Source organism: Labrus mixtus, chromosome 18, assembly GCF_963584025.1.
Source record: "Labrus mixtus chromosome 18, fLabMix1.1, whole genome shotgun sequence".
NCBI classification, from domain to species: domain Eukaryota; kingdom Metazoa; phylum Chordata; class Actinopteri; order Labriformes; family Labridae; genus Labrus; species Labrus mixtus.
In genome coordinates this window covers 13,913,781-13,936,519 of record NC_083629.1, presented here as the reverse complement: position 1 = coordinate 13,936,519, position 22,739 = coordinate 13,913,781, and the positions used below count along the sequence as shown (strand labels likewise).

The window sequence follows — 22,739 nt, the reverse complement described above, 5'->3', positions numbered from 1 at the left end:
GAGTGGAAAGTGGTCTGGTTGCTAGAAAGGTGCCGGCTGACTTCCCGAGCAATGCTGAGTTGCCCTTTAGCAAGGCACTGAACCCCTTCATGCTTGGGCCCTCTTACACGTGCAGCCCCTCTCTCCATTAGTGCCTGTTTGTGCATATGTGTGTATTCCTGGCCTGTGTGTGTGTGTGTGTGTGTGTATATCATAAAAAAAAAGAAGAACAGTGTAAAAATTGAATTTTTATAATAAAGAATAAAATATATCTTACTCTAAAGGCTGATTTAGTTGTCTGTTATTCTTTTTATTAACTAACTGAGATAACTGTTGTGTGTGTGTGTGTGTGTGTGTGGCGGGGGGGCTACGTTGAAGGAAACTCAGTCTGGAAATAGAACAGAAATGGTTGCCAGATCTTATAAAACTTCTCGTTGGCGCCTCGGGTCGCATATTTAAGATGCTCGAGCTTAAAGGTGGCACAACTAGTGAGCAAGGTAGTCAATGCTGTGACCTCGGCCTGACAAGGTGTCAGTGTTTCTTCAGTCGGGACTAAACCAAACAATGCAGTCAATGGGTTAGGGTCAATGACCGTATTACACATATATGACAAAGTATTGAATATATCGGTCCAAAATGGAGTCCGTTTGGGGCATATTAAAAAAATAGGACTGAGGGGAGCTGGGGTCTGGTTGCACCTAATGCAGGTTGGATTTAATCCGGGTTAGAATTTGGCTAATTTACTAGCAGATAGATGTAAACTATGCAGTACTTTTAAATTGCAACAGCCTAAATGTATATAGAAGATGATTGTAACTGCTGCCTGCCATGTCCTGTCTGGTATATTGACTCCTAAATGTCTGAGTGCTGGGGATGCAGTCCTCTGAATTCTTTTTCCATATAATACAGACACAAGGCCTCTGCCAGTCGGATCCATGTTCAGGCATTCATCTAACCAGTTCCTCTGTGGGGTTGTAAGACAGACATATGTTTTGAAGTCACTACATACTTTTAAATAATAAAAGAAACTAGACTGGATTATTAAAATCTTTCTTTAGCTGTTCAAAAGAAATAAAATGTTCTCCTTTAAAATACGTCTGAATGATTGATATTTAATTGACAAAAAAATTCAGCACTGATTGATACTCCTGTCACTGACTAGAAGAGCCTATATCAGGTTTTACGAGGTTGAAGTCATGTAGTGTAAATGTTGCCACGCTTCAGAAATGTGTTTTTACATTCGCCTTCCCCAATTTATCCTGAAGAAAAACTGAAACCTTGCATGGAACAAGGGAACAAAACCAAGCAGATAAATTAATTCCAGCAATCTGCAGGAATCCACCGCTCTGTGCTGAATCACCACCAAGTCAAACAGGAGTCATTCGTATGGACTCTGAGAAGGAGGAAAATCCAAACCCACACTTTCCCTTGATTCAAGTCTCTCGGTCCAACACGGCAGATGCATGGGGGGAGCTCGACTCAACCAACAGGAGCTCAGGGATAGAAAGATGAAGAGAAAAGGAAAGAAAGAAGTGAAAAAAAACAGCCATAGAAGCAGCCAAGAGAAACAAAACCGTGCTGTTTCTCTCTCCATCAGCAAGTTTAACTTAAGGCTGCACATCGAGGGGGTGAGATTCAGAGAACCACATCCTCCATTTGGATCAATTCAATGCTTTCCCACTGATGTGGATGAGACAGTTGACTCTTTGAGGTGGTTATTGAGGGAATTCGTATTTTTGTTAAATCTCTGATTATGATGGCATCAGATGATTTAATTAAGACTTTTCATGAACTATTCCAGTGGAAAAAGATTGAAATAGACAGGAAAGGCAAAAAAAAAAAAGGAAGTCTGGAAAGACATGTGTATGTTGAAAGCTAGCTTCAGCCTGAGCCTAGGTGAGTCCTAAGCACATATCTCTCCCACGCACCACTGAACTGTGGGAAGACAAGCATGCCTGATGAGGGCTGCAGGGGAGGAGGTGGGGGTGATGACGCAGCTTATCTCCATCACAGTAAAATGAAAATAAACTACTGAAAACCTGAAAAACGGCCAAAGAGAAGGTCTCTCCAGGCACGGTGAGCACAAAGCTCAGAGCAGCCAGAGCCCCCATGCTCTCTCTGTGGGTCCTAGTACTCGCTCAGAAGGAATGTGATGACGCGACTGAAGGTTTGAGGGTCTGTTCCCACACTGAAGAAGAACCAGACACAAGAGGAACATCCTCTCTTTGAAGGTCTGGTCTGTTATCACCACTCTATTGTAAACAAGCAATACACAAGAAGTTTGTGTATCTGTTTGTTATTTGTGGATCCGTAAGTTATTTTGTTTCACTGCGCTCGCTCGCCATGCTTTTCTTGACGCTGTAAAGCCCACCCGGACAACTTTAAGTTGAAGTTGTGATTTAAAAAATTGCAAACAGCTCTTTAATTGAATGAGAGAACTCTATGGATTTTGTGGTTGTGCCAACGCTCAGAAACCAGGCAATAAAGTGTAATTAGCCTAAAACAAAAAAACGATAGCCAAAATTTTGCACATTTCATTACTTTGTTAAATGATTGCTGTATTTTTTGTTTTTACATCATAATTACAGCAGAAAATGTCATATCTGTTGCCATCGTAGGTTTTTTCAAGGTTTTACAATTGTTCCTTATACTAAAAGAAACCTTTGTGATGTGTTCTGCATGATAAACCTCCAAACTGATGGATTTTTTCTCAAACTCAACTTACTGGTCGTTAACTCGTTGACTCCCCTGTGCCTTAAAGTACAAGCTCTTACCAATGAAGATCACATGTTTCAGATGAAGGGTAGTTTCCAGTCTGAACATCCTTGACAAAGTTAATATCCTTATCCTCTTTACACACATACAGACTTAAAAAACTGAAGACTCAGGACCGAAAAGCTAAAAAAAAGGTGAAACCTTTTGACGAAGGTTCAACTTCAGTCAAACATCTTCTGACACAAAGAATTGGCAAAGTGGCAAGTGCAAATGATGGTGTTTTTAACAGCCTAATGTTGTCTTAAGAAAACATAAAAAAAAAAGATGGTGGGAACGTTGATTGTCATGGTCATCTACTTCGCATGATGAAGCAATGAAAAGACGTCAGTGAGCTACTTGGACTTGAGCAAAACAACAACAAGGAAATTTACTACTTATATGTATTCTAGTGCAAAATAAAAGGGTTAAAAATAAATAGAAAATGTAAAATTGGTAAGTAAATAACAAACTTGACGTCAAATGCACCACTTAGCAGAAAAGTTGTGTAAGGCGAGAGAGCCTGTCACATTAAATGAGTTTGATTATGAACTGATGTTAAAGAGTGAATAAGTGTTGCACTTACCATATGGATTCCAGTTGAAAATATATTTGTAGGTTTGACCACTTGTTTCTGCTGCTCAATCTGGGTCTCCAGTTGGGCAGCACGCACCTTGTGCTGGGCGAGCAAGATGGTGGCAGGAAGTCTAGACTGCTCCTGGTAAAATAAATGGATTTGGGGCTTTTATCAGAAAGTACATTTAGGTGTCGATACATGCAATAAAATGCTTCATCAGCAACTTTCCACCATTGCACTTGTTGAACCCTTTCCCATTGTAACTGCTGTAGGTTGAAAAGAGGGGAAAGCACATGCAACTCCCACCCACCAAGACTTCTCTTGATAACAAGATAACCATCAGGGAAGGATGCTTTGCTTTCAGACTAGGTGCCACATTATTGATGCAAGCCATATTAACAAAACTGTGGCACTGCAGGGGACGCTACTTCAAGTGCACTGCACCGCCTTCACCTCCATTAAACACAAGGTCGGGCGTTTCAATTTCTTCAGTGGAGCGCTGCCAAGCACAGAGGTTTAAGAACACAAGCCTGGACGGACTGTTCACTGAAGACGTGGGACAATTTTGATGCTGTGGACAGCCGCGTTAGGACAGTCTAGAGAAGTCTTAAGCTCAAACAATCAACACAAACTGACTTTAAGAAAAGTGAACTACATTTCTTTGGGTTGTGACTGTTTGAATGTGCTTGCTTGATTTGGATGTTTGGTTAAAAAGCGTCTCATTTCACAAAGATAGTGATGACAAAGACAAATATTTTAAAACGTAGTGGTTACATTGGTTAAGACCAATCATGTCATTTATTGATAAGTTAGCCCAGCTCAGCAACAAGGAATCAGGAATCTGTGTAGGGATGTACAGATGTCAGAGCTCAGGATAGTTCCCTCCAGGGGGGGGCTGATCTCATCTGCCTACAGTCAACAGGCCCTGTGCCTTAAACAAACAAACACACAGCTTAGCCTGCTATCTCTGATGGTCCTTCAGCAGCCCGCTCTACAGGAACAATCACTTCCAAAGCCTGCAGGTTAACACAATGGAGCCAAGAGGCTTTTGAATCACAGAATGAGAACAATGCAGCCTGCAGCACAATGACTGGTAATAAGCTCTTAATGATCTCATAGCCATACAGCCATGAACCCTCAGGCCCAGGGTGTGTGTGTGTGTGTGTGTGTGAGAGAGAGAGAAAGAGAAAGAGAGAGAGAGAGAGAGAGAGTGTCAGACATTTAGCATCTGTCATAATGTGACAGCTTTTTGCTGCACCAGCCTGTGGAAAAATGCAACATTTATGTTCCTCACCAGTTCATCCAGCAGAGCTTGCTTGTTCTTCCTCTTCGCCTGTAGCTGCCTCTGCTCCTCCTGCAGCACATCCAGTCTGCGCTGCTCATTGTCCCGCTGCTCTAACAACAGAAGCTCCTCCAGCTCCTCCTGCTCTCGGGTCTGAGGAGCGCAGGAAAAAGAACAGGGATGTTACAGAAACTCGTGTACATGTAAATGATGCTGAATTGACATCCAGCTCTACTGATGTCATATTGTACTTGCCTCTGGCTATGATATCTCAGCCACAGAAAGTAAAATCAGTGTTATCTTGATGATACATACAAGTTTAGCCTTATTCTTCTGGATGACGTCTCTGTTCTCCCTCTGGTACTGCTCCATCCGCAGCTTGGTGTTCTCCACATCAATGTTGCTTGTCAGGTTATACACTGCACACAGAAGACAAATACTAGGTTAAGGGGCCAGCATATCGGCCCACGCTTCTCTGACACATCCCTTTCAATCAGACGTTGACCCATTTCTATAACTTTATTCAATGAGTGGTAAGCTGGGTAGAACTAAGGAAGAGACGAGGATGTCATCTTCTCCATCAGCTTCATTCTTTGTCCTTTACACAAGTGTTTTTGTCACTGTACATTTGAACAACCAAGTGCAGCACTATGAATGTCTTTCAGGAGAGACTGTGATAAAAATGTGAGCCGTCATCTACATAAGAAAAAAAAAAAATGCACCCAGAATCTCTCTATTTCATGCAGGCATTGTAGATTTTCACTGATACACTGGAAAAAGCAGATAGAGAATGAATACGTATCAGCTGATGCTAAAATGTAAAGAAAAATAAAATCTGTCTTTGAGGCTGTTTGAGGTGGAATAAAGAAGGTTTACAACAGCGTACAAAGAAAGTACGAGTTAAATCTTAGCATCAAACCTATGATGTCCATCCCTGGAGCCTTTTTTTGTCCCTGTGTCAAAAGGTAGAACTTGTTATTGTGTTATGGAACTAGATATGTCAGATTTGCATTACTGTCTCTCAGACTGCCCCCCTCTTTGCTCATCCACTCAGCCTATATAGACTTTAAACTGGCCTGATGTCACACTCAAAATATATTATCTCTAGTAAAGTAACCCAAATATGAAAGCGTCTGTGGTTAAAAAAATGTAAACAATGAAAAGTAATCTTGAGCTTAATTGCAGTATTGTAGATACCTCTAAAAGTCTACATGGTAAAAATGGGTTTGCCCTCCATTTGTGAATAAGACTTGAGTTGCTCCTACCTATGTCCTCCACCTGCTCTAGGTAGTCGTTATATTCTCTCAGGCTGGGGAAGTCAACATCTCTCTTGTTGTATCTGCAGAGGAAGCACAGAATGATGATACAAAAAATAAAACCAGATAAAAGCAAGTATGCACCGACATTAATAGCTTCCATTAAATCAACCATTTTATAATACCAAGTCTGCATGCTGCCTAATAGGCACCCATTAGATGTCAATTAAGGGGTTATTAAAGGGCTGATGAGAGGGAGAGATGGGAGCCAGGGAGGGGCTGAGAAGTAAAAACCTGGCAGGGAAAGAGCCTTCCAGTTTGAGCCCCCCCTTGGGAGACTCATTGTCTACAAAACAAACAGTGTAATGGGAAAGACAAAGGTGGCTTAAGAAGTGGGAGGAGGTATGAGATGACACATAAACACTCAGGGCCCCACCCCTCACCTTCCCAGTCCCTGTCTCTGCCCCCCCTCCTCCCCCTCCACTCACATCTTCAGCACCTTCTTGCGAATCTCCACCTCCTTATCTACAGTCGGGTCTTCGAAGAGTTGCACACGGAAGTTGCTCTTCCTCAGGGGTGTGTCGCACTGCACACAGTTACCCGAGCCACGCACAAACAGCATCTCCACACAGTTCTCGCATCTGTGGGGGGCGAAGGAGACAACAAACCGAGAATACCATCAAGCTAGGTTAGATGTTTCCAGAGGTCCACACAGCATGTGTGGGCAAACATGACAGCTGCAGAAATACAATTTTCCTCAGAGTAAGCAAGTTTGTGTTTTTTTTTTTCATGTCTGTAAGTTATCATCAGGCACAGTGGGTGATAATGGGACATATTAATGTTTCCTCTGAGTGCTCAAAGATGGCCTGGATTATGATTGGAATGTCGATTAGGCTGCCTCCAACTCTCAGACAAGAGGAAATTAGTCTGACACCCCATCAGTGGAGTGTCTGTCTGCAATGGAAAAACATTTGCGTTATTGTTATTTCAACAGACCTCAGTCATTCTGCCAAGTTGCATAATATGATAAAATCCAGCAATTCACAGTGTACCCTATCATTATAAGAACGGACTCTTACGTAATTTAAGAAAAGCAAGAAACCCAAATAGACAATCCCTTCATACACACTATATTGGATAATATAAGTGCTTTGAGATTAATTCATTTTTTTTAAGTTATCATTTGTATGAAAACAGAAGTTTACTATTAAAGCAACAGCATGGATCTCTCTTTCACTATCATAATATATTCTTCACACTAAATAAAAAGATAAATGCAACTTTATCCTAAACTTCTAAATACAGTGCAAATCTACGTTGATACTGTATTGATCCAAGTATCAGCTGTAAATCTGTTTAATGATGATGTGATTATTTTCCAAGACTACGTATGTAGCAGAACGGAGCAGTCATGATGAGATTTTCAGGCATCCTTTGGTTCCTCATATGAGTTACAATTCCCTTCAGCAAACAGCACGTCTCTCCAGCCGTGACCAATTCTGAACAAAGAGGCAGAAACACTCTACAGACACTGTCGGGGCATTATAAGGTAAAGCCCCGCTTCAGCCAGTGAAGTTTAATCTCCGCACCTTCATGAAGTGAGTCCATAGCAACTGTCAAAGTTACCTGAGGGCACAACCCTGAGCTTAGCCATCAATCACACCTTCATGCAGGTAGGCGTTTACCCATCTGTCACACTCAAATGAGGAGTGGACGTTTAAGACAATGGGAATGTTCCTAAATCTCCCCTGATGGAGTGGAGGGCCTGGATAAACGTTTGCACAGTACGCTCTTTTAATTAAGTCTCAGCGGAGCTTTATTTCCACAGGAATTCACCTTCCTGCTTCTGACCACCTTCACTAAAATGGGCAACATCTGGTTTCCAAATGTTACTATCTGCTTCTGAGCACTGACAGATTTTATAATGAAACACAGCAAAGTTTTGACGGGAAAAGGCAAGATTTCTGACTGTACGTCATTGATGGTACGGTATAGTCATTTCTTTCCAGAGTCAAGTCCTGGGCTTGAGACTCCGGTGTCTCGTCAAAAGCTCTCAGGGGATTGAGGCTATTAGAAGAATCATAGTCACGTTATCCTGTAAGACATTTCTCTCCATCAGCAGGATTCCAAACAAAAAGCAGTTTAAGGAGAAAGTGCCGAGCCATGTAGTTTGGCTGTTTACCCCTAGCGTCTCACATATGGGTCAAACAAGCCCATACTGCCAAGTTGGACACCAAGCTTTCGCAGCCTTACAACAAACACAAAATCTTTGATGAAGCATCGCACGGTAGTGTCTCAGCATGGCTTTGATGAAGCCACAAAGTAAAAATGAAAGCAAAACGACAGACAGAAACATCTGCGTTGTCCAGTTGGCGCTTCAGAGCACGAGGAGCCCCCTGCTCAAGTGCACCCTGGTAGAGGCAGATGTTCACTGCGGCCCCGGGCTACAGGAGATGTATAGGCCTGGCCATATGGAGGTAGATGGAGGATTCAGCTTGTTTCCACAGGCCCACAAAGAGCCCATTCATCAACACGGAGTAAGGAGTGGGGCGTAGCTTGCCCCCTGCCCCATAAATGGACCACACAACAGAACTCTCCAAAGGGGAAATCCTGTGTAACTCTAGAGCAAAGAGGGTGAACGTCAAAGAGGGAGGGAGTAGACTTTTAAGAGTCAATTTGCCATATTTCCCCTGAAACAAGCCCTCTCTTAGTGACAGCTTTCAGATTGCGCCTGCTGCGATTTGGAATCAAAGGGGGGGGGGGGGGGGGGGAATCCAAAATCTCTTGCCAAGGCATACTGAACAGGCTTTAAAGTGAGTCGACAGATCTCTAGCAGCTTGCCATCTCTGTGTCCCAAGGCTGTTTGTCGCTGAGTGCTCTTGACTCCTCCCTCGCTCACCTGTCCTGCTCACAGCTCCAGGCTCCTATCTCTCCCATCTGCAGCTGTCAGCAGGTCAAAGAAGGGGGTGGTAAGAAGAGGGTAAACACTGTCCTGGCTCAGCAAAAAGGCCCTTCCACCACCACCACCACCACCACCACCACCACCACCCCAACGCCCCTTGGTGACATTGCCTGCATCTTTGCCTCCTTTATATGCAAGAAAGAGCTGAACAAAACAGCCCTTTTAACAGGCAAGAGGAGGATTCTTTTACTTCAATCACAAAGTCCATCATGCTCACAGAGTCCAGACTGAGCTGAGCTGAGCTGAGCTGGCTTATTGTCAAATTCAAACCTGCTATGGAGCTCTGTCCTGCCCTGTGACCTACAATACCTGCAGCAGCACGGTCAAAAACTGCTGAGGCCAAGGAGTGTGACTGCTTACACAGGGAGCTTGCATAGGCTTGTGTGATCTCACAAAAACAAAGCTTCCATTTGGTGTACATTATTGTAAAGCAAAGTGGGCACATGGCACAGGCTCCAACATTTTTACCCAAAAGTTTTTTTTTTAAGAATTATTTTAATGTTTCCGAAGATTTGAACAGGGGTCTGAAAATGTGATAATACTGTGGAGAAATGCCACAGTATCATGTGAAGTGAGAATTAAAAGCTAGATGTAAATTAATTTTTAATTAACTGCTGTTTGGTTAAATAATTCAAAATTTGGGGAAAATGCACATTAGTTGTCTCACAGACACAGGAGAAAAGATTAAGACCACCCTCCTGACTATATGTTCAATATAAGACTACAGACAGGGGGCAGTAAGATTAGCAAGGAAATGAGATTGAAAAACAGCTAGCCCGTCTACGACAAAAGGTGAAAGAAATCTGCCACCCTGTGCCTTCGCAGCTCACTATTTCATAACGATAAATCTTCTTCTCTTCCTCTGTATCCAGTCTTTATACTAAACTTAACTTTTGCAGTGGCTTACGGTGGTGTTGACCTTCTCATTCAGTTCTCTGGAAGAGAGCACGTCAATCCATTTTTACTTCTGTATTCAAACCTAGCACATGAAACGAGACTTAATGAGCTGTGTTCGCTCATCCTCTAATCCCCCGCTGCATGCTCATGCTACTATCTTTTGAGCCTGACCGTGCCCGGTGTCAAATGCCAAAGGACACTTGCCTGGTGTCATTGTGCAAAAGGTAATAAATAACAAGCATCAAATGCCCCCAGCGACAGGGATACAAAATGTGCAGAGATGGGGTTTATATTTAGCTGCATGCTAAAGGAGGAGAAGCTCAATACTGCAATGCATCGGCGGGCAGAGGAGCCCGCTCAGCATAGATCAGAATGAACGCTAAACAGGGAAGATAGAAAGAGAGAACAACAGCTAACTGTATGAGTGAAGCAGCGCAGAGACTCTGACTAAGTCGAACAGGTCTAACAGTTATATTCAGCACTGATAATGTTGCTAATTCTTTTTGGACTAATCTCTTTATCCATATAACCCTGTTCACAAAATACAGAAAAATCACATCCAAAAGATTTCAAAATGTCAACGTAACAACATAATTATTAAATAGTGATTAGCAGAAAGGTCACACACTTTGCCTGGATGTTTTGAACGACAAAAAAAATATTTTTTCCGATCATCAATTTGAAAAAAAACAAACCCTTCAAAACATTCACAAACAATCCTGGGGAGAAAAAAGCACTGTAAATGGATGAGTAGAATGAAGAGACACTCTTGACCATATAAGGTTGTTATTTCAAACTTAAAAGATTGCTAATAAAACATGCTAACGATCTAATAACGCATGATTTTAGTGTTTGCTTTTCTGCAACAATGAAAAACCATAAACAGAGGTAAATCACTCCGACTGTTAGTGCAATGCATGTTTTCTACCTAAGTATACCATATAGGGACATGTGGATTTTAGTACAATAGATGTTACCTTTCTTATTATATATTTTTCATATTTATTTAGCTTTCTTTTCTCCCTGTTTTTAATAGAGTTGTTGAATTAACCAAATGGGAAATCGGTGACTGTGAACTAGTAACAGCATTGCTCACTCACTCTACAGTAAAGGCCGCTGTATGTATCAAATCTTTAGCCTGGCTGCAAACAAAAAGACAGAATGGAGCCGTTTCCAAGTGGTGCATTAATACACAGTCACACTGGCTCTGAGGCACAATCCAAGGTGACCTGGGCTAGGACATTTCTCCATATTGCTTCATTGCAGAATCATTTTAATTTTCTGTGTGTGGCCCTGCATCCAGACACAGGCGGTGAGTTATGAGCTCACGGACCTGATGACAAAGCACAGCCACTTCCTGACGGTACGGTCAATAAACAGACAGGGTCGAAAAAAAAGATGTTCTCAGGATCAGGAGGACACTGTTGCTGCATGATGCTTGTGTAGAACATGTCCCGTTCATTCAAATGAGCAGGTTCTTTTGTGAGATGACAAGATTTAATAAAAAGTATTGACATGGCACAATGAAAATAAAAAGGGAGAGTGTTAACTCATGCCTAACAATCTGTTTATTAAGCAATCTAAATTAAATTATATATATATGATATACCCTTAATAAAAACCTTTTAAGAAATCTGGGTTCTATGTCATTGTAATTTTATGTTATTCAACCTGTTTGAAATAACTTAACAACATTTTAGTCTTAGTAACTTGTGGTGGGCATCTTGTAAGTTAGACTTTATGAAACTTGGCAACATAAAAGGATTTTATGTAAAACTGCTGTAACTGAATTGGCAAACCCGACTACAAGGGGAATATGATGGAGTCATAAAATATGAATGTTTCATAACATTTTAGGTCTTGAGATTATCAAGTTATGATTACATTTTAAACATGGTTTTTGTAAACTGATCTGCTAGTGATGCAGAGCTACAGAGAATATCAATTAAGCACAAAAACCTAAAAAAATAAGTGTTATACTTCAAACTGTGGTACTTGGACCCTTTTTCAAACCACTGGAAAATGTAATTTTATGGTTCAAGTTTCAGCACACTGCTTCCACACAAACGTTATGCTCTTGAATATCACTCTTTCCCTTCTATAGCTTCCTGAACTTTTTGTACTTTCTAAAGAAATGTCCTATATTTCACATGACATAGTTACTGGAAGAGAAAAGCTCAAATTGCTGCAGCAAAAACTCCTTTCTAAGTACTTCTTCAACCAGTTTATGTTGTTCCAATTGGCAGCACAGTTTATGAGCAAACAACAAACAGTACACAGCTATTAAGAGCCGACTGTCGGTCATGTTTATTCAAATTGTCTGACAAGATTGACAGCTGTAATGTAGCATGGCAGAACTGTGGTAAGAGCATTAACCCATCTATAATGTTGACTGTATCTGTTGTCATTTTACGAGATAGTTGTAATTATTAGTTTTTAATATATTTTTAACCTGGAAATGTGAGTGTATAAGTACCAGGAAGTAAAGTTTTATTGAGGACAACATGAGAGCTCATTCATTTTGAGTTAAGAGCTGGTGCAGCTTCAACATGTTTTCAACCTTTATTAAGTTATCGTCCAAATTTTACACGTGATATAGTTATAAATCTTCTTAAATTGAGTATGAATTGCCATATTTATGATTTATTGTGTTAGCGTGTGTGTCCTAATACCCAGTTAAGTGAAAAAAAACCCTCGTTTTGCTGTCAATTTGCTTCTCCAGATGTAAAACTCACAGTGTGTGACCGCAGACGTTCACCATCAGCTTCAGAGAGGGATTCCTGTACTTGGTCGTTTTGCATCTCGGACACCCCTGGTCGTCCATTTCTGTCGACGCAATTTAGATAATAGAGTTTGAGAATAATGTCAACAACTCGCAGCTCTCTACCGTCACTTTGCTTTTTCAAGGCTGCGAACCGCTGCGTCACACAGAAAGCGGTCCGACGGGAAACGCCACTAATAAGAGAAGTTCCTACATAAATGATCACCTCTACGGGTCACTGTGTAGTGCGGGCTCACTCGGGGCTCCCAGAGATCCAGAGGTAAGAAACTTAGTGTTTAATTTCACGTATACACACATGGGTTATATTTAGAGTGAGAGAATAAAATACGTGTTATTTCATTAGGCTATCTCATCCCTGCAATAGCCTAGCAACATTACTTCTATACATTCCTTATCTAAGTCTGCACTGAAACATAAGTAAAAACCAAAATCCTCGATCTTCCACAGGGCCTCTGATATCATATTGTGTCTAGATTAAAGTGTAAATATTTATAAATAAGAATGATTTATGTGTTTTTTTCAGGCCCACCTTCAATCAACAATGCACAATGACGAGACCAAGGGCGTATTTAATAAGTTAGAGTTTGAAAAGTAGCCTAACTAAATGAAAGATCATTTCATCTAGGCTACATTACAGTTAACAATCAAAGGTTAAAAGAAAGAAAACATCCACTCTATCACAATAATTTAGTTATTATGCTGCAAGAAAAATACTTTCGTGTGGCCATATTTTAGTGCATAGTGCATATTTAGTTATTTAGCATTGTGTAATGTGGAAATTAAACTAAAAGCTCAATTCTGTTAGAGGACAAAAATATTAATGCACACGTATACTGTATGTTACTAAGGAAATGGTTTGATTTCGCTATTACTAAATAATCTATACTTAGATGTGAAAAATGAATCGGTCATAGGGTTTTATGTGTTATGATGTAAATTAATCAAATGCCATACCAACTGAGAAAATGTACACCTTATTTCATTCATATTAGGGACTTAAACTATTATAAACCTGTCATGAAAATGTCAGACTGCCACTGATATTTTCATCAACCTCCAAAGTTTTCATCAAAATGAAAACCTTGGAGGCTTATGACAGTAAGTAGTATTGCCCTATTACTTTGGAAATATAATGTAAAAATGGGGTTGTATGATGCTCATTATTTTATATTAGATACAGTCTGGGTAAATGTATTCCCCCTTGTGTTCCCACACCTCTGTGGGAATAATGACACTTTTATGTTTCACAAAAGGCTAAGTCAGCTCCTAACAATGCAGACAACAAGGATATCCCGTTCCCACGATCCTAGCAGCACTCACCTTGCACAGGTGAGCAACGGGAATCTACTGTAAGTTATATGACTGACAGCTGGAAACCAAACATTCGAGTCTGAGTCCTGCTCGCTCCTCCCAATGGGGCCCTCTGTGGCCAATAGCGTGGCTCTCCTACAGATAGACCCCAGCGTGTCTCCGTCCAGCTCCAGTCCCCGCAGAGTAAAAGTCACGTTGGAAGGAAAAGGGGAGAGACATATCTACTTACAGCTGCTGTCAGATATCCGATCGCATTCGCATGGCGAGGAAGTAACCTGATCAAGCTGGGAGGAGTGACTTTACAAGGGAAGGCTTGAACAAAAAAAAATGTCTTCTTCTTCTGCCGGAGTAGTCACAACAGCAAATGACATCAAGAGGGAAAATGTGAAGGAGGTGGATACGCGGGAGTGCATCAAGCTTGTGGGGCTGGACGCGGCGGAGTTGTCCATGGAGCGCACGACTCCCAACACGGACGCGGTGCGCACGGAGCTTCTTGTGAGCGCCGCTTCCTCCCTGGCTTTCTCTCCGGAGCAAGTGGCGTGCGTCTGCGAGGCGCTCCAGCAGGGAGGCAATGTGGACCGGCTGGCCAGGTTCCTGTGGTCCCTGCCACAGAGTGACCTGCTCCGCGGCAACGAAAGCATCCTGAAAGCCCAAGCCCTCGTCGCTTTCCACCAGGCTCGGTATCAGGAGCTGTACAGTATTCTGGAAAACCACAGTTTCAGTCCGTCCAACCACACCTTTCTGCAGGATCTGTGGTACAAGGCCCGGTACACCGAGGCGGAGAAGGCGCGGGGGAGACCCCTGGGCGCCGTGGACAAGTATCGGATCCGGAGAAAGTACCCTCTCCCAAGGACAATCTGGGACGGCGAGGAGACTGTATATTGTTTCAAGGAGAGGTCCAGGAACGCGCTGAAGGATCTGTATAACCAGAATCGGTACCCCTCTCCAGCAGAGAAACGGAATCTCGCCAAGATTACAGGACTCTCCTTGACCCAGGTCAGCAACTGGTTCAAAAACAGGAGACAGAGAGACAGAAATCCGTCCGAGGCACAGTCAAAAAGGTGAGGAAACAAAAGCAACAAGCTATTTCAGTCACAAACATCATATCAAACAAAATATCGATGTATATTTCTGACCGTGTTGTGCGTAAAAGGCGCATTAAATTAGACCAGGGATCCTTTTAACAAAGTATTTAAAGCTTCTTTGGAGAAAGGGCGCCTACATTTTTAAACCGTCACTGGAAATACTTCGGCTTTTGTTAACTTCTTATTGAGCTCACTTTTCACAATTAAAATCCTTTAGCTTAGAAGCAAAAAAGTGTGCGTAAAAGGGTTAGGAGCACGCTTTTTCTGTTTTGAAATATGAAGCGGTTGCCACTCAGATTCGGTTTCAAGTGTGTTGCTGCTAAGGGGCATGGAAACAATAAGCAACAAAAAACATCGTTACTCCCACAGGCGGTCGGTTTGACTATCAGGCACAAAAACCTCTAAACGGCGATGAATCAATTAACTTTATTTTACTTTTCGCCGTTTACAGTTAGTGTGTGTCTGTGTGCACGACGTCAAAGAAGAACACGCGCATAAATCATTTTCAATATCACTTTTTTTTCCAGACAAAATTGGGCCTCCATCAGCTCTTTCTTTTCATAATCCTCCACACATACAGAGAGCAGTGTGGCTTCTTTCATGTTTCTCTCTTTCTGTGAACAAAGCTGACGCACACCTGGTGGAGGTGACCCCTCTCTCTCTCGCTCTCTCTCTCTCTCTCTCTCTCTCTGTCTCTCTCTCTCTCTCTCAAACACACGCGCGTGCTATTATGTTTGCCTTTTATTTGCTAAAAAAGACAAAAACAAAAAATTAGAAACGTCTTCTCATAAGTTTATAATCTGTTGAGATGTTGGTCATATTTGTGGTAACTAGTGTCCTTGTTTATATGTCTTCCTGGAAGTGGGGGATGAGATTGCTGGCGTGTGTGTGAATGTGCGCGCGTGCACGTGCGCGTGTGAGTGCGTGCTGGGGAGGCTGCAGCTGTTTGAATCAATCTTAAATAAGATTGGTTCACTAACAAACTTTAACAACTAAATTGTGATATCATTTCAAAGTCTTCATGAGAACAGCAAAAATAGGGATTTCAAATCGCAAAACCATTTCAAATCAGAGGAACAAATTCAAATAAATACCCTGAGCCATTTGTTGTGTCACGCCACCAGTGCTGGCATTTTGTCACACCAGAATTTATTGCGCCAAATGGTTGCATGGTTGTTGTCAGAGCAGCTCTCCATGAGGTAAGAGAGGGCTACACACCGACAAACACTGACAAACACAGCCTGCTCTTCAAAGCTGTGTCATAACACAGCAACAAATGTGACACTGGCTGCTCTGTGTTCACTAAAAGACAAGATGAGGGTCGAAGGGAAGTAAACCAGAAATAAAAACTGTGTCATATTACATTTAAGTGGTGAATTTACTTAAGAGGGTGTCCTCGTTGGCAAAAAACTGCTAAATTATACTATTTTACAGTCTTATTTGAGGATAAAAAAAAAAGTGGAACAAAGTTTTCTTATAATAACGTACCACTAATTGGTCCTATGTTTTCCTGCTTTTGTGACACAACATTTATAAAGATTGTTTTTTTTCCAGTGAATCCGATGGAAACCACAGCACAGAGGACGAGTCCAGCAAAGGCCAGGAGGAGTTGTCTCCCCGGCCCCTCTCTAACTCCTCCGACGGGGTGATCACCCATGGGACCCTTCCCATTCAAACGGGGTCTTTGGACAGTGGGGTAGTCATTCAGCAGATTGGAGACATAAAGCTTCCTCCTGGATCCAGCAGTGGTGGTCTCTACAATGGCAGTCTAGTAACCAGTAACAACTCCACCGTGTTTCACAATGGAGGCTCGTCTTACCTCCACACACCCGGAAACATCCTCTTCAACGGGCTCAATTTGGGCATCCAACCCTTAGCCTTCAACCCTCTGAGGTCGTCTGGAGGGGTGCTGCTGGGAGGCTCAGGAGTGGACATGCAAATGCAAACAGGGCAGGAGAAGGGACTGAGCAGTTCTGCGGAGGATTCAGCCCTGCAGTACGCCTCCTACCAGGGCTGTGTGAACGGAGCGGAAGTGAAACTGGAGGGCATTCACACCATGGCCGCCCAGAACGGAGGCTCGTCTGTGCTCACCTTCAGCTCCTCATCAGGGCCACTGCAGCTGGGGGGCTACAGTCTAGTCCAGGTACCGAGCGGAGGAGTCTCTGACAGCGACAGCGGCACATTACTCAACAGTGATGTAGGTCTACCTCCTCTGCAACTCTCCTCTGCCTCAACGATCACACAACAAGGTGGGTTCACAAAACTATAACATTATTTGACCTTCTATATAAGGTACTCTTTGTAATACTCGTAGGCTCAGTTTAATAAATATTATGATCATTTATAGAAAAATGGACAAAAGGGACTTCAATAGTGTGATAATTGGATTATAGACAACTACAACAACAGCTTTCAGTGGATATTATCTTGTATTTCAGATAACTGTTGAAGCATTCAGAGTTAATTTCTCCCTTTTCAGCAGTCAGATAAATTCAGTAAAGTGAATCACTCTGATTTATTGTACTGTTGCTTTGTATTGTAGCAATGGCGAACAGGAAAAGACCAAATTAACATCAACTACTCTGTTAGAATAACCAATGTATAGACATGTACTCCTCTATTCCTGTTTTAAAATGTAGGTGTTTTTATCCTTCACCTCCCATCTTAAGAGATGATGTGAGATGAGCGTTGCCCTCTTGAAATGTTCCAGTGCAATACTGCACCTACAAGCCAGTTTGTCAACAAGTCTCTACTACGTCTACCCGAAATATATCTTAGCTGCTATATTCTTGGCTTGTCTGGTGTTTGGGCAGTCGTCCAAAGGGCCGATACTACACATAACACATGCAGAGCAGAAGAAATAGGGCCACACACACACACACACACACACACACACACACACACACACACACACACACACACACACACACACACACACACTCACAGACATAAAGAAGAGGTGGTCCTTTGAAAACCCCAGAGATGAATAAAAACAAGTTCTGGAGTCACCATCACTCATCATCACTGCACTCTTGATGTGCAGAGCAGGAAGGAGGAGAAATATGTTTCAGACAATCAGAGGCCGTGAAACACACTAACAGGGAGTAAGACGTTCCAGCACTCACTTTGACAGAAAGCAGAGAGCCTACACCAGCATGAATAATAAGGAAAAAGAGAAAATTACAGCATGCTGTGGAGTCCTGGCTCGCGTTCTCTGGGGCTCGACTGGGTCCAGTTTCAGGAGCTCAAAGTGTGTAAAACACAAAACGGCAATTCTGGGGCCAAGGCCTGCTCTAAATTAAACATAAAACACTGCGCAAAAGGTGTAGATAGACTGTGTATATTGATCGTTTGTTTTACTCTCTACAGGTTCCATGCCTCTGAACAATGTAGCCGTGACTTCCTCTGGTGACAACTCGTTCCAGCAACAGGACAAACTAACCATGTCGTCGCTCCACCACAACACTGTCCTCTACAACATGGGCAACCAGAACCATCCCTCCATTAAGAAGGAGCCTCTGGAAGGGGTCATCTACTCTTCGTACCACCACGGGCTCCACCTGGACCCCAGCGGCCAGCTCAGCTACGCCACCCCCAACTCAGAAGATGCTCCCTCCAGCCGGGGTCCAGTCTCCACCTCCGAGGTCCCCTCTGTCAACTCGTCCAGCCCGGAACCAGAAGTCTACACCACCCTTACAGTCAGTACACCCCTCATGGCTCAGACGGACCCCAGTAGCCACCACCTCCAGCCTGCACAGTATCTCAGGGGTCCCCTGTCCTCACACCTGATCGGCCCCGGCATGCACAGCAACTTCATGAACCTTTCAGAGAACAAGGTCGGGGTGTCAGGAGGCGTGAACGAGATGGTGCGAGCAATGTGCGGGGAGATGGAGGTGGTGGAGGGAAAGGATCTCGCCAAACTACAAACAGTGCAGATGGAGGAGGACATGGCCGACCTTTAACATCTCTCCTCGCGGAAGCACTCGTGCAAAGATGCGGTGAATCTTTCAAATTTGTGTGAGCGTGTGTTTGTGAGTGTGTGTTTTTTTTTTGTTTTTTTTTTACCATTTATTTCCTTTAAATGTTAAATTATTTGTGTTCATTTGACTTTTACAATGCACTCTAGTCAGAGAGGAGCCCCGTGGGTGGGCTTTATCAGCTAATCATAAAAATAAAATAAAAAAGTCTGTGACAAGTTTTTAAAAAGCCACTCACTTGTAAGAAGAAACATTACGACTGTTACTTGCTCGCAGGAGAGGAAGTTGCTGTATGAGTTTGAGCCGTGTTTAAATGTGCATTTTTATAGACAACACCTGCTACTTCCAGTTGAGTGGATTTGATCCACAGAAGCAGGTGCTGGAATGCCTCTTGTCATGTGACCGGGATGTTCCTCCAAAACTAAATGCGTCATCTGGGTCAAACCAAAAAGGTCATTCTGTAGGGGGGGGGGGGGGGGGGGGGGGGGATAGAGAGAAGGACTGTGTGAAAATGGTCAGTTAAAGAGCGAGAGCTTTACTCAAGGACTGCACAAATACACACACACACACACACACACACAGAGAGAGAAAAGGTCATTAAACACACCCAAAGCTGCTGATTTAGGAAAAAGTGTCCTTCAGAAATCAACTTAAAATCTCTGAACGCCTCTTGAGTTGCTGCAAAACTCTGCTTTCTATGCTTCATACAATACCAAATTGACTGGTAGCTAAGACTAATGTGCCTTTCTGCTTCTTAAAAAACACCGCAGCAATGGTCTGTTTCGGCGTTTGCACTACGACAATGTACATGTTTCAATCATTTGGAGGGTTTGTCATGTGTCACACACCTCAACAAATGCCCACTATTTCAGTAACAACTCATATTTCAAGCCTTATCATCAATCAGTGGGATGAAGATGTGACTGTAGCTAGGAAAGGTCTCATCATATGTTGTATATACAGCTGCAGCTTAGAGTATGTTAACTTAGATGTGATGACGCTATTCTATATCCTGTTTCATTTTGACATGTCTCTCCAAAATGTCACATTTCATGGATGCTATTTTTCTATAAAGGGATTGTGATCATTTCTCTTTGCATGGACACTAGTGCCTTTTACTTTGTGCTTTGTGAGTAACACTGAAAGCAAACCTGTGACGCCGCTGTTGCTGACGCCGCCATCGCTTCACTGGCACATTTGGGTGTCAGTGGAAGGAAAGACGAGCGAATGTGGAGCCCATTTGTCAAGTGTGTCTGGTGCATTTCACAACAGGGGCCTAATTCCTCACTGTCGTACATGACCATAATAGCACATTTCAGCCTTGCAGCCAACTCAGACTGTGCACATCTCTCACCAAGTCGAACACATGGACATGTAATACACAATCCCATCAATTTGAATGGACAGGTCTGTGTATTCTCAGTGCTTTAATGTCAGATACCAAAAATGAGTCGTGGGAAAATAGAAGAACTGTGGGTCATTTTTTTTTTTTTTTTTTAATCTTAGTTTGGATTATATGTTTGTTCTATGAAATTATGTGAATGTATTTTTCTAAATCTCAATACTGCAATAAAAGTTTATATTTATAAAAACATGAAACTGATATATTTTTTTCATTCTTTCTAGCGGTTTGATTTTCAATTAATGTAAGTGTGTTCTGAACAAAAGCTTAAGTCTTCCAAACATCTAAGAGTCCTGTGTAGCCAAACTGTGAAGGAGGGCAAGTAATCCAACAAGCCTGGTGCTGCTCTCTGCAAACCTGCGGTGATCGTTTGCACATGCCTGGCAACCTGGAGTTCATTAGCCCTCCTTTCTCATCTCAGCCCCTGTAATTCAAATAAACAGCAATGAGATTTCCAGAGGTAAAGCTCCTTTTGGGTGGGGGGTCTGCAGCTCCCCATAGCTCGGTCCAATCCTATGCCCCCCCGCCCCCCACCAGAGCAAAGGCCGGACTGGCCCTACTTTAACATGTGGAGGAATCAATCTGAGGCACTGTCACTCACAGATACTGGGTCTTTATCAGGAGCAGTCAGGGAGTCTGAACTCCTCTCTTGGCTCTATAAAGTCATGAAATTTCCACCCAACACTTGTTCGCTCAGTGGGCACCCAACCAAACCAGCCAGGAAAGATAAGACTGGAGACAAAGTTTGACAAATGGATGAACAGCGGGGGATTTTGTTTTATTCACAGTGTGTCTGTGGTGGATTATAGGAGTTGTCCTCCTGGCTGCAGGAGTTATATATGATCTAACCGATGACCTAAATAAACAGAGGCTGTTTGTCCGTGCTCACTGTTGAGGCACAGAGAGAGAGAAGAAGAAAAAAAATAGAAGAGCCTTAGCGGGAAAGAGAGGGAGAGGCAGGCAAGCTGGGATAAAGTTACCTGTGCACAGGTGACCTCGTCGCCATGGGCAGTGGATTAGCTGATTGTTAGGTATCAGGTGACTCCTCCTGTAATATTGAAGAGGGTGAAAACAGCTTTGTTGGAGCCCAGAACAATATCCCATTCGCAGCAGGACAGGCTCACGGTCTGTGGGTCTCACGGGGAGGGGGATGCAGGAAAAAAAAAAACTCCAAATTCCACCTTTTGTATTGTGACAATAAATTAGACAGAAAAGGAGAAGAATTGTTCCCTCCCAGAACACACATTTCAATTGTGAATGTCAGAGTTATATGTTGAATTATAAAATGTACCTCTACTTTCTTAGTTTAGAAACGAAGGCCACCATATCTTAAAACAAGAGGATCATTTTTGTCTACATTTCAAACATGCAGTATAAAACATACTCGGGTGTAGTAAAAGAAGAGGGAACTCCCCCAGAACTCTGGCCTTATTAAAAACACTGACCTCTGCTCTTTCAGATGGTTTCAAAGCTGACATTTAATGCGGCGCAGCAGACTGCAAGCCATATGTAACATGACCTGGAGAGCACGGTACTCCACTGCTCCACGTCCCACTAATGAGAGGGCAGGGGTCAGCGGGTACCAGCCTGCTCGCACAGACCCACCACTACCAACCAAAGCAAGAGAGAGATCTCCTTTTGGATCGTGGAAATTGTGGTGTTGCTTATGAACTAGAAATATATGTCATTGGCTGTTGTAGTTTTGTCTCTTACCTCCAACTAATATAAGTGAGCTGTTGGTTGGTTGTGAGGTTGTCAGGTAATTGAACCTGCCCACTTTATCATGCGGGTTTGGAAAAAGGAAGATGCAACCATGAGTCACTGAAAAAAAAACATAAGGACCGTTTTAGAGGGATAAACACACACACACACACACACACACACACACAGGAGCAGCAGCTGGGAGGCAGCAGCATCACATCCACCACGTTGGTCTAAAAAGAGAGAAAAAACAGCACTCTGTAACAGGAGCAGGGCACATGACTCCATTGATCTTCACATAGACACACACACACACCTGCTGCTGCTCAACTGTTCCCCTTAAAAAACTTCATCAATTCTCTTAAAACACACACGCATCAACTCACCCTCTCCTGGAGTCATATTTGGATATGTATGACAGCATTGTGGTGGCGCCCCCTCTCTGCCAGCAGCAGCACCTCCTGTTTTTCAATCCTTCCTTTTGTTTGTTTATGTGCTTGACGGGCCGCCTGGTTTGTTTACTTACTCCGTCTCGGCTGCAAAATAAAGAAAAAAAGAAGAATTTCCCTTTAAACAAATGCATCGGTCTTTCGGCTCGGAGCGTGTTTACAAAGCAGAGCACTGTAAAAAAAAAAAAAAAAAAAAAGCTGGGGCTGCATAATTGCATATTTGTGGAGGTGGTCCTCGGAGGAAATGCGTAATGATTTTGATGGGGAGGAGGGGGTTAACCCTCGTGCACTTGTACCAGGTCTAATTTTCCAACATGACAGGAAACTC

The 22,739-nt window shown here is 42.8% G+C and overlaps 2 protein-coding genes across 2 annotated transcripts in view; one reads left to right on the top strand and one right to left on the bottom strand.

Moving 5' to 3' along the window:
* The window catches only part of mnat1 (MNAT1 component of CDK activating kinase), a 32,400-nt gene extending 19,783 nt beyond the window's left edge, over nucleotides 1-12,617 (bottom strand). Inside the window, exons 1-6 of the mRNA XM_061063717.1 lie at nucleotides 12,440-12,617; nucleotides 6,334-6,486; nucleotides 5,855-5,928; nucleotides 4,905-5,008; nucleotides 4,602-4,742; nucleotides 3,317-3,448 (exon numbers count right to left, since the gene is read on the bottom strand). Of these exons, the coding sequence (XP_060919700.1) occupies nucleotides 3,317-3,448; nucleotides 4,602-4,742; nucleotides 4,905-5,008; nucleotides 5,855-5,928; nucleotides 6,334-6,486; nucleotides 12,440-12,528 (693 nt within the window). The 5' untranslated portion in view covers nucleotides 12,529-12,617. The remainder of the gene's footprint in view (nucleotides 1-3,316; nucleotides 3,449-4,601; nucleotides 4,743-4,904; nucleotides 5,009-5,854; nucleotides 5,929-6,333; nucleotides 6,487-12,439) is intronic.
* A 1,203-nt stretch (nucleotides 12,618-13,820) lies between these two features.
* On the top strand, nucleotides 13,821-20,458 carry six4a (SIX homeobox 4a). Its single transcript, XM_061063713.1, has 3 exons — nucleotides 13,821-14,858; nucleotides 16,437-17,131; nucleotides 18,252-20,458. The coding sequence occupies exons 1-3, from the start codon at nucleotides 14,125-14,127 to the stop codon at nucleotides 18,842-18,844; spliced, it is 2,022 nt and encodes a 673-aa protein (XP_060919696.1). The 5' UTR covers nucleotides 13,821-14,124; the 3' UTR covers nucleotides 18,845-20,458.
* Nucleotides 20,459-22,739: the final 2,281 nt, after the last annotated feature.

What these genes read in the sequence shown, in the direction of transcription:
- six4a (XM_061063713.1), top strand. Translation starts at nt 14,125, where the DNA reads ATGTCTTCTTCTTCTGCCGGAGTAGTCACAACAGCAAATGACATCAAG. An exon ending in TCCGAGGCACAGTCAAAAAG is followed by an intron (nt 14,859 to 16,436) that starts GTGAGGAAACAA and finishes TTTTTTTTCCAG; the next exon opens with TGAATCCGATGGAAACCACA. An exon ending in CTCAACGATCACACAACAAG is followed by an intron (nt 17,132 to 18,251) that starts GTGGGTTCACAA and finishes TACTCTCTACAG; the next exon opens with GTTCCATGCCTCTGAACAAT.